This window comes from Abramis brama (genome assembly GCF_963993115.1).
Source record: "Abramis brama genome assembly, chromosome: 13".
Lineage (NCBI taxonomy): Eukaryota > Metazoa > Chordata > Actinopteri > Cypriniformes > Leuciscidae > Abramis > Abramis brama.
In genome coordinates, this window is record NC_139975.1 from 7024704 (window position 1) to 7036673 (window position 11970).

The 11970-nt window shown below is 42.0% G+C and overlaps 2 protein-coding genes across 2 annotated transcripts; one reads left to right on the top strand and one right to left on the bottom strand.

Moving 5' to 3' along the window:
• The first annotated feature begins 7204 nt into the window (after window positions 1–7204).
• Window positions 7205–10037, top strand: eif1ad (eukaryotic translation initiation factor 1A domain containing). Its single transcript, XM_084133249.1, has 5 exons — window positions 7205–7358; window positions 7718–7835; window positions 7935–8043; window positions 8130–8238; window positions 9549–10037. Exons 2-5 carry the CDS (start codon window positions 7749–7751, stop codon window positions 9766–9768), a joined length of 525 nt encoding a protein of 174 aa, XP_083989375.1. The 5' UTR covers window positions 7205–7358; window positions 7718–7748; the 3' UTR covers window positions 9769–10037.
• LOC311094968 (N-acetyllactosaminide beta-1,3-N-acetylglucosaminyltransferase 2) lies at window positions 9984–11680 on the bottom strand (the record flags this gene model as incomplete). The annotated part of the gene is made up of 1 exon (XM_084133237.1): window positions 9984–11680. Exon 1 carries the CDS (start codon window positions 11424–11426, stop codon window positions 9984–9986), a length of 1443 nt encoding a protein of 480 aa, XP_083989363.1. The 5' UTR covers window positions 11427–11680.
• Between the last annotated feature and the right edge of the window lie 290 nt (window positions 11681–11970).

Sequence of the window (11970 nt, forward strand, 5' to 3'; positions counted from 1 at the left end):
GATATACTGTATTAAATATAAGACAATAATCAAACAGATAAAGTATGTGAATTTAACAAACTAATCAATACAATTATATTAAATCATGTGAAAACTATAAGATATATACAAAAAATATAAATGCAAAATATTGCAAAGGCTTCATACAACTTCATACAAGTTGCACTTCGCGTATCTTTGATATCAGAACATGAGGACGTGATTCCATCAGAATTTTCTACAGCCTGTCAAGGTACAACTGTGGAAACCACTCAGATGGTCCCTCCAGTGCACCAGAGTATGGAGATTTACCCTTATTAGCTGATAATTCTGATTATGTTCAAGATGGACATGCACATTTCTATCATAGCCCTCCTCTGAGAAAACCTAGCGATAAGTTTTTTCAATCTCATCTGAAATGATCAGTGTTGGGGGTAACGCATTACAAGTAACATGCATAACGCATTCAGATTACTTTTTTGATGTTACAAGTAAAGTAATGTGTTAAAAGTAACATGCATTATGTAATCAGATTTGTTTTTTATGTTACGAGTAATGTATTGTAACATGCATTACCTAATCAGATTACTTTTTGATCTAACAAGTAATTAACTACATGTAATGTGCATTACCTAATCAGATTACGTTTTGATGTAACGAGTAAAGAAACGCATTACAAGTAACATGCATTACATAATAAGATTACTTTTTGATGTTATGAGTAAAGAAACATTACAATAACGCGCATTACATAATCAGATTAATTTTTGATGTTATGAGTAAGGAAACGCATTACAAGTAACATGCATTACATAATCAGATTACTTTTTGATGTTATGAGTAAAGAAACGCATTACAAGTAACATGCATTACATAATAAGATTACTTTTTGATGTTATGAGTAAAGAAACATTACAATAACGCGCATTACATAATCAGATTAATTTTTGATGTTATGAGTAAGGAAACGCATTACAAGTAACATGCATTACATAATCAGATTACTTTTTGATGTTATGAGTAAAAAAACCATTACAATAACGTGCATCACGAAATCAGATTACTTTTTGATCTAACAAGTAATGCATTACAAGTGCCATACATTACGTAATCACATGACTTTTTTCGATGTCAATGAAAATTACATTCTAATAATACAAATACATTTATTTACAGTAAAAAAAGTCACTGCACAGTTTCAAAAACAATATTCACATTATAATTGTGAATTGTAGCTGAAATATAGCAATTGATGCATGACGTCCACTACAGTGGACATGTGATTAATCAGAGTTTTCTCTCAATCTAAAATCAAAACCTGGAAAATTTTACTGTGATATGACTCATTAGATATTGCTTGATGCTGCAATATTTTTTTTACCTACAAGAGTCTCCTAGGAAAGAAGGAATGGGTGGATATTCCGGAGCAACTTGGCATGTCTGACTGACCCTTGGCCATCTTGATTTGGAGGGGGAAAAAATCGAAACACAACGGCTTGCCACTTGGTTGCAATGTATAGGATGATGCACCAGGGTCCAATGAAGAGGCTGATGTGCAACTTTGCCATAAAAACCCGTGCAAATTCAAGAAAATGATTTTTTTTAATAGCTGTCCACTGTAGTGACCACTATGCGTGAAAGGGTTAAAGCTAAGAATGTAAAGAAACCTTAGACATCTTTTTAATAGTTATTTTCCAGCACATTAGGGCCCTAAAAAGCATTATTTATTTTATTCATTCTTTCAATTTTACATCTTACATAGCTTATGGATATACAATTAAAATAGCTGGAGCAATTGCTTTGCGGTCAAGTGCCCTTTTTTAAAATAAAAAAACTGCTAAAAAACAAGATGGGTTTAGCAGGGGGAGTCGGATTTTTACAGCATTAAAATACGGACTGGTGAAATCACACTCCCCTCTCCAGCACAGGTGTATAAGGTCATAGACTCACCACACTACTGCCCCTGTCACATCTTGGTTTAGTGATTGTGTGGTGACAAAAGCATTTGATTGTAACTGCATTAAGATGGGTTTTCCAGGGGGAGTCGGATTTTCACAGCATTAAAATACGGACTGGTGAAATCACACTACCCTCTCCAGCACAGGTGTATAAGGTCATAGACTCACCACACTACTGCCCCTGTCACATCTTGGTTTAGTGATTGTGTGGTGACAAAAGCATTTGATTGTAACTGCATTAAGATGGGTTTTCCAGGGGGAGTCGGATTTTCACAGCATTAAAATATGGACTGGTGAAATCACACTCCCCTCTCCAGCACAGGTGTATAAGGTCATAGACTCACCACACTACTGCCCCTGTCACATCTTGGTTTAGTGATTGTGTGGTGACAAAAGCATTTGATTGTAACTGCATTAAGATGGGTTTTCCAGGGGGAGTCGGATTTTCACAGCATTAAAATACGGACTGGTGAAATCACACTACCCTCTCCAGCACAGGTGTATAAGGTCATAGACTCACCACACTACTGCCCCTGTCACATCTTGGTTTAGTGATTGTGTGTGGTGACAAAAGCATTTGATTGTAACTGCATTAAGATGGGTTTTCCACGGGGAGTCGGATTTTCACAGCATTAATGTATGGTGCAGCCGGGGCCCCACCCTGGAGCCAGGCCCGGGGTTGGGGCTCGTATGCGAGCGCCTGGTGGCCGGGGCTGGGGCTCGTATGCGAGCGCCTGGTGGCCGGGGTTGGGGCTCATATGCGAGCGCCTGGTGGCCGGGGTTGGGGCTCGTATGCGAGCGCCTGGTGGCCGGGGCTGGGGCTCGTATGCGAGCGCCTGGTGGCCGGGGTTGGGGCTCATATGCGAGCGCCTGGTGGGGGGCCCACGGGGTCCGGCCAGGCTCAGCCTGAAGGAGCAACGTGGGGCCGCCTTCCCGTGGGCTCACCACCTGCAGGAGGGACCGTAAGGGCCCGGTGCTGAGAGGATCGGGCAGCAGTCGAAGGCGGGGGCCCCAACAACCTGATCCCTGGACACGGAAACTAGCTCTAGGGACGTGGAACGTCACCTCGCTGGCGGGGAAGGAGCCTGAGATTGTGCGTGAGGTTGAGAGGTTCTGACTAGAGATAGTCGGGATCACCTCTACGCACGGCTTGGGCTCTGGAACCACACTCCTCGAGAGAGGATGGACTCTTCACCACTCTGGAGTTGCCCATGGTGAGAGGCGTGAGAGGGGAGTGTGATTTCACCAGCTGGTGTGGGTTTGCTTATAGCCCCCCAGCTCAGCCGCCATGTGTTGGAGTTCACCCCGGTGAATGAGAGGGTCGTTTCCCTGCGCCTTCAGGTCGGGGATAGGTCTCTCACTGTCGTGTGTGCCTACGGGCCAAACGGCAGTGCAGAGTACCCAGCCTTCTTGGGGTCTCTGGGAGGGGTGCTGGAAAGTGCTCCAACTGGGGACTCCATCGTTCTACTGGGGGACTTCAATGCCCACGTGGGCAGGGACAGTGACACCTGGAGGGGCGTGATTGGGAGGAACGGCCCCCCTGATCTGAACCCGAGCGGTGTTCAGTTATTGGACTTCTGTGCTAGTTACAGTTTGTTCAGAGGTGGACTCGTCCATCACCCAAGCTGAAGTCACCGAGGTAGTCAAGAAACTCCTCGGTGACAAGGCACCGGGGGTGGATGAGATCCGTCCCTGAGTACCTCAAGTCTCTGGATGTTGTGGGACTGTCTTGGCTGACACGCCTCTGCAGCATCGCATGGCGGTCGGGGACAGTGCCTCTGGGATGGCAGATCGGGGTGGTGGTCCCTCTTTTTAAGAAGGGGGACCGGAGGGTGTGTTCCAACTAGAGGGGGATCACACTTCTCAGCCTCCATGAGAAAGTCTATGCCAGGGTACTGGAGAGGAGAATACGGCCGATAGTAGAACCTCAGATCCAGGAGGAACAGTGTGGTTTTCGTCCAGGCCATGGAACACTGGACCAGCTCTATACCCTCTACAGGGTGCTGGAGGGTTCATGGGAGTTTGCCCAACCAGTCCACATGTGCTTTGTGGATTTGGAGAAGGCATTCGACTGTGTCCCTTGCGGCGGCCTGTGGAGGGTGCTCCGGGAGTATGGGGTCCGGGGTCCTTTGCTAAGGGCTGTCTGGTCCCTGTACGACCGAAGCAAGAGCTTGGTTCGCATTGCCGGCAGTAAGTCAGACTTGTTCCCAGTGCATGTTGGACTCCCGCAGGGCTGCCCTTTGTCGCCGGTTCTGTTCATAATTTTTATGGACAGAATTTCTAGGCGCAGCCAGGGGCCGGAGGGTGTCAGGTTTGGTGACAACACGATTTCGTCTCTGCTCTTTGCGGATGATGTTGTTGTGTTGGCCTCATCAATCCAGGACCTTCAGCATGCACTGGGATGGTTTGCAGCTCAGTGTGAAGCGGCTGGGATGAGAATCAGCACCTCCAAATCCGAGGCCATGGTCCTCAGTCGGAAAAGGGTGGCTTTCCCACTTCAGGTTGGTGGAGAGTTCCTGCCTCAAGTGGAGGAGTTTAAGTATCTTGGGGTTTTGTTCACGAGTGAGGGAAGGATGGAACGGGAGATTGACAGACGGATCGGTGCAGCTTCTGCAGTAATGCGGTCGCTGTACCGGTCTGTTGTGGTGAAGAAGGAGCTGAGCCACAAGGCGAAGCTCTCGATTTACCGGTCAATCTACGTTCCTACTCTCACCTATGGTCATGAGCTGTGGGTCATGACCGAAAGGACAAGATCCCGGATACAGGCGGCCGAAGTGAGCTTTCTCCGCAGGGTGGCTGGGCGATCCCTTAGAGATAGGGTGAGAATCTCGGTCACTCGGGAGGAGCTCAGAGTAGAGCCGCTGCTCCTCCACATCGAGAGGGGTCAGCTGAGGTGGCTCGGGCATCTGTTCCGGATGCCTCCTGGACGCCTTCCCGGGAAGGTGTTCCGGGCGCGTCCCACTGGGAGGAGACCCCGGGGAAGACCTAGGACACACTGGAGATGTCTCCCGGCTAGCCTGGGAACGCCTCGGTGTCCCCCCGGAAGAGCTGGAGGAAGTGTCTAGGGAGAGGGAAGTCTGGGCATCTCTGCTTAGACTGCTGCCCCCGCGACCCGGCCCCAGATAAGCGAAAGAAGATGGATGGATGGATGGATGGATGCATTAAGATAGGTTTTCCAGGGGGAGTCGGATTTTCTCAGCATTAAAATACAGACTGGTGAAATCAGTTGATTGTAACTCATTTTGTGTGAGTGTATACTGTACATGTTACTACATTCAAATAAAATGTATTTAATAATTTTATGATTATATTTTTTAATATCCAATGTATTTTTTATTTTAAAATATTTTAATAATTCATATAATATAATAATTTAATAAAAATTACAATATATGTATATAGTTTTACTTAGAAATTAGTTTTATGATATATTATATTAATATATTAATATAATAAACATAACTTAATAATAATTAAAAAATACGGTTTTACTTGGAAATTGGTTTTATGATAAATATTATATTTATTATATTAGTATTATGATAGATATTTTTTGGGTTGAGCAAGATGGAAAAAAACACACTGCGCAAAAAAGCAGTTACAATCAAATGCTTTTGTCACCACACAATCACTAAACCAAGATGTGACAGGGGCAGTAGTGTGGTGAGTCTATGACCTTATCCACCTGTGCTGGAGAGGGGAGTGTGATTTCACCAGTCCGTATTTTAATGCTGTGAAAATCCGACTCCCCCTGGAAAACCCATCTTAATGCAGTTACAATCAAATGCTTTTGTCACCACACAATCACTAAACCAAGATGTGACAGGGGCAGTAGTGTGGTGAGTCTATGACCTTATCCACCTGTGCTGGAGAGGGGAGTGTGATTTCACCAGTCCGTATTTTAATGCTGTGAAAATCCGACTCCCCCTGGAAAACCCATCTTAATGCAGTTACAATCAAATGCTTTTGTCACCACACAATCACTAAACCAAGATGTGACAGGGGCAGTAGTGTGGTGAGTCTATGACCTTATACACCTGTGCTGGAGAGGGGAGTGTGATTTCACCAGTCCGTATTTTAATGCTGTGAAAATCCGACTCCCCCTGGAAAACCCATCTTAATGCAGTTACAATCAAATGCTTTTGTCACCACACAATCACTAAACCAAGATGTGACAGGGGCAGTAGTGTGGTGAGTCTATGACCTTATACACCTGTGCTGGAGAGGGGAGTATGATTTCACCAGTCCGTATTTTAATGCTGTAAAAATCCGACTCCCCCTGCTAAACCCATCTTGTTTTTTAGCAGTTTTTTTTTATTATTTTAAAAAAGGGCACCTGACCGCAAAGCAATTGCTCCAGCTATTTTAATTGTATATCCATAAGCTATGTAAGATGTAAAATTGAAAGAATGAATAAAATAAATAATGCTTTTTGGGGCCCTAATGTGCTGGAAAATAACCATTAAAAAATGTTTAAGGTTTCTTTACATTCTTAGCTTTAAGTGTCAATTATCACTAATAATTTGTTTTATTTCTATTTTAAGACGCTATTAAGCAAAAAACAAACAAACAAAGACAGGTATTTGCCTCATATATCTACAATATGTATTTGATGAACTCTTAAAGCCTATCTTCGTGAAAAAAGGTTAAATATTATTATTTTTAATGACATTCATGTGCAATGGGGAGAGTAATACAATATTTTACTATGAACCGCAGCGTTTAACACACAAACGATAAGTTCAGTTAAATTAAGTGAAATTAACAGTTTTGTTTTGATAGCTGGAGCTTTATTCCTTCCCCGTCGAAGTTTATAGTTTGAATCGATCTGCCATGTTTTTTTTTTTGTTTGTTTTGTGTTTGTTTTTTTGCATCTTTTATCCACACTAGTTCACTTTCTGTTAATTTATTTAAGTGTAGACAAAGCTTCCATGCAGGATCTGGGTGCTTGTTGTGTGAAAAATCGATCGATAAACGGATATGGCAAGGAAGTGCATTCAAACTCGCTTGCGCATGCACGCGAAGGGGAGTGCGATTTGTCCGGGGAGTCGGATTTCGGTACAACACCGGCGAATGACATCCTATATAATAATAACATATTATTAGTATACCAATTAATATGATAATAATAATAATAATAATAATCATTATTATAACAAAAATACATGGTGTTGCATAGATATTTTACAGGACGTTCCTTTTAACCATCCCCTCCAAATACATAAAAATATATGTATCTATTAAGTCCTGTTCCTCTCACCCCTTGTGGCTTTTAATTTGAAATTTTCAAACCTGCCTCATCGTTCGCGTTTTGCTTCACACCTCTCTCTTTGGAAAATTCGAGTAAACGCTCTCAATTCATCTCAATGCCATTAGTAAATAAATTCAGAAAACAACCAGAGGTTCATGTACAGTTTCTAGGTAAGTGACTATGGAAATGTGAGCTTTTACAGTGTGAAATCTAGACACTGAAGGTTTTTTATTTGTCAACACAACATGAAGAGCACATGTTTCCGCTGCATGATTTATGTGAAATGATTTGCTTTTTGAGTAATATATTTATAATGATCATGATATAGTGGCCACTGGTTTCCAGGCTGTCAGGATATATAGTTTGTGTGTATGTTGATGAGGCTTTGCAAAGGAACACACTCAGTAACTGAGTTGGCCTAATGTGATAATTGGCTATTTGAGAAAGTACCACTTTGTTCTTTCTTGACAGTTCACATGCGTTTTCTTAGCTCAATTTCTCAAACAAACAAAAAATGTGCTTTTTTCAGGTGACACGCTTTTCAGAGGTTTATATCCACCATGTCAAAGGCAACCAAACGCAAACACGTAGTCAAAGAACTTCTGGAGGACTATGTCAAACCCACTGAAGACCAGCATATCATGAGGGTACAATTGCAGTAGCTTTGGGGATCTGTACGGCTTTGAAACCCGATATTCTGATTATACTATGTTAGTAAATAATGACACACCTCCTCCTCATCACAGGTCTTGGGAAGTAATGGCAATAACCTCCATGAAGCTGTGACTGGCAGTGGCGAGCGCTACCTGGTCAGTATGCCTACTAAGTTCCGCAAGAACCTCTGGATCAAACGAGGTTAGTTTGTTCTGCCTTTCCTGGGCATATAACAACTCTGTTCCTAAACACACTAAAACGTTTTCACAATCTTTCTCTGTTTTTAGGAGACTTTGTCATTGTTGATCCTATTAAAGAAGGAGAAAAGGTGAAAGGAGAAATAAGCTTCATACTTTATAGGGACCACATTCAGTACCTGAGGAAACTTGGAGTCTGGTAAGGCCATTGTGTCTTTTTTTTAAACCATTTTAGTTTAATAACTTCATAATAAGTATTATATATTATTATTATACGTTTATTATATATACCATTTTACTTGTATAATGTATTTCATAATTTTATATATAAACAAACACTATTGGTTGTCAATCAATTAAAAGAATTAACAAATTAATCACACATTTTTCTGTAATTTATTGCGATTAATCACACGTAACATTCAAGTTTTTAATAGATTTTTTAATATTGTAATAATTTCACGTTTAATCTCCAGATTAATGTAGAAACAACATAAAGACAGTAGCCTATGTTTTAAATATCACATGCTACTGATGTCTATGAAATAGATTTTTCCCCCCTTAATTTTAGCCATTCAGCATTACAGTATAAAGGCCATCATTTTTAACATTTATTAGGCTTTAATAACTATAACATCTTTTAATTTAAGTGAACTTAACACAATCTTCACATAAACCCATTGTAATAAATGCCACATTAACTATTTCCCTTAAATATATCACAGCTCAATTTTTTCTATTGGCCCAGTCAGACCGGTTCAGATTTTCACAAAAAGGATGTATACAGAAATTGAATAAAGCTATAAAACACGTCACTGTCTTCACTGCATAAATTATAAATTAAATATAGAATAATCATAAATAAAGGAACACACTGACTTTTTGGGACTTTAGCTTATTCACCGCATCCCCCGGCGTTAGATAAGTCCATACATACCCTTCTCATCTCAGTGTGTGCCGTAACTCTGTCTGATGCACCCACCGCTAGCCTAGCTTAGCACAAAGACTGGAGGTAAACAGCTCCAGCTAGCATACTGCTCCCAATAAGCGACAAAATAACACCAACATTTTCCTATTTACATGTTGTGATTTGTATAGTCACAGCGTGTACAAATAACAAGGTCACATGCGACACAGCCATCTTCTAACCGTATACACACTGGGAACGATATTCTCAGAAGGCGAAGCACTGCTACTTTTGCGGAGTGATTTACTCCAACTCTGAGCGATCTCTCTGCTCCTCACCACGCGGCTTCTCAGGTGCTGCGAGCAAATCACTCCGCACTAGTAGCAGTGCTTCGCCAAAGGATGACGGGAGAAACGGATGCTGCGTTAATTGCGTTAAAATATACTATATAGCAGTTGCAGTATGTTTGTCTATAATATTTATATTTGCATTATTATTATCCCTAGACAACAGTAATTCTTCCCAGTATCATGTGTTCAGATCTGTTCAAGAAAACAAAGCTGAAATGTGTTTAGTAAACCTCATTTTCACACTTCACACAGGCCTGCAGGATTCCAGGAGGATCGCACATCCGATGACAGGAACGAGGGAACACCGAAAGAAAGTGAAAGAAAAACCAAGGAGGAGGATGACAGCGACTCGGAGGATGACGACAGTGATCTTTTCGTGAACACCAATCGTGCCACTGTTCTCTACAGTGAGAGTGAGGAAGAGACTGAGGAGGAGGAGGAGGACGAAAAGGAAGATGAAGGAAGAGCATAAAACAAGCAAACTGTAAATGATACTGGACGATGCTTACACTACAGCATGACCAAGACCAGTTTTCTATGATAATGAACCTTAATTGGGTTTAAAAAACAAAATGCCTGAGACTGAGCTGAATCATTTCTCTCAAATGGCTTTCAGATGGTGTTTCTGGTTTAGTTTACTGGGTTTCCAATCTAAAAGTCATTTTTGTTTCTTTAAAAGGAAACAGATTATGCATAATTCTTGTTAATAAGGTTTGGTAATAAACTTTGTTTTGTATTCTTGTTTTGCACTGATTTCTGTCTGCTAAACCCAACCCTAGTTTCGACTCTCAGAGTTGCATTTCTGCATTCAGAACTGGGGTTTGACATTTCGATCCAAAGTTGGAACATCTCAGCTGGGCTACGCTTGTGCACCAGGAGGATGGTGTGATTCGCACAGGGTTCCTTGGGCTCATCCTTGGGGAAGTCAAAGGTGAGGAAGGCAGGGTGGTGGATAGGGTACACTCCCAGTCTCTGAAGACACATGCCCAGGTAGACATCATCAATGGGGAACAGGTGAACCTTTTGTGACACCTCCAAAAGCCTATGGGCCAGAGAACCAGAGTAAACCACCCCCCCTCCACCAGGGTATGATGGGTACAGCCCTTTAAAGAAGCTCTCCGGAATGTAGTACTTACTCCCATTAGAGCGCATTGGTGCTGCACTGTTTATCACGTCCCCCACAACAAATGTCTCCATTTTATTTGACCGCCTGGATCCACTTGAAAAGCTTTTATTAGCCTCCTCGGCCAGCAGATAGTCTAGGAGAGCAGGCGTCCTCACAAAGATATCATCATCACCTTTAAAAATGAAACGGGCATGTGGGCATCGCCTTGGGAACCAGTCCCAGAACAGCACATCCTTCAGGGTGAGGTTAAAAAACGTGTCCATGAATTCCCATTGGATGATGTCACCATATGTATCACTCTCTAATTGCAATTTCTCTTCAATATGCAAGTCTTTGGACTTCCCCAGAAGGAAGACCCTGCGAACAAGCCTTTGCCGCCCACCTCGGCTTTTTATTCTTCCTGAACGCCCCCAAGTTTCTCTTATCGCTTCTCTGTTCACAAAATCCGCAGTAAGACTTTTGATGGCCAGGAGCAACGTTGGTGCCCGATTCTTTGCTAGTGGACCACCATCACAAACATCTAAAGGATCAATGATCAGTGGATATTCTCGACACTGCATTCTGGTCACAAAATCCTTCATCTGCGTTGGTAGAGTGGAGAAATCTGGCATTGTATTGTTAATCTCATAATCTGGAGAGCATCCATTCCCACTTCTTCTGGACCTTTCTGTTTTGTAAGAAATACCAGGTGGGTTTGCAGCCAGATGAGGATTTAGGATGGGGTTATGCTGGGAATCTATCATATACTGGATGATGTTCCATAGTGCTCCACTGTTTAGCTCGCTTCTCCAGAAGGATTTCACAGGATGGGGAGCCAGATCTCTGGAGAATTTGAGACCACTGGCAGTAAAGTGTGTCTGCAGCACAGGATGAACACCAGGTGCACCGTGTTTCAAGACATAGATCATATTCATGGCGACATAGATGTACATTGGGAGCACCAGTGTGCACGGCAAACAGAAGAACAGGATCCTCCGGCGGTATCGGCACAGACATGAAGCCATATACTGAGGAAAGGAAGATTTAATGTCAAACAGACCATTCAAATTGATTGTATTATCTCTAATCACTCAGACTGTCAACACAGGTGTGACTAGTATATTACACAAGATTAAATCTACAAAAAATACCCATGGTTTACTGTTACTTATGGTAGGGGTGAGCGGGGCGCAAACAAACCTGGGGTTGTAGTTGTAACACATGGTTTAACCACACATGCAAGCATTACATATTTACTAGTTGCCTTATCAACACTACATAGAGGAAAAAAAATTGCCAAAATTAAAAAAGTCTTTGGAAGATATCACTGAACATTTAACCATAGCAAAAGTAAAAATGTTTTACTGAAGTTAATTTTTCATCTCTGTTTTTTGTGTTTCTTTAAAATTAGACAAATCTAATATTATTTTAATCTTATATCTGTTATTTAAGAGTTGAGATAGGCTAGTTTTGTAATGCTGATCTAACTATCAGAAAACACTAGCTGGGTTTATATTAAGCGTGTATAGCGTCAGTTCTGGCAGGTCACGTTAGTCAAGCTGGCATCAG

Excerpts from the sequence above, each read along its gene's own strand:
- eif1ad (XM_084133249.1), top strand. The coding sequence starts at position 7,749 with ATGTCAAAGGCAACCAAACGCAAACACGTAGTCAAAGAACTTCTGGAG. Across the intron at positions 7,836-7,934 it reads AAGACCAGCATATCATGAGG|GTCTTGGGAAGTAATGGCAA; the intron begins GTACAATTGCAG and ends TCCTCATCACAG. Across the intron at positions 8,239-9,548 it reads CTGAGGAAACTTGGAGTCTG|GCCTGCAGGATTCCAGGAGG; the intron begins GTAAGGCCATTG and ends CACTTCACACAG.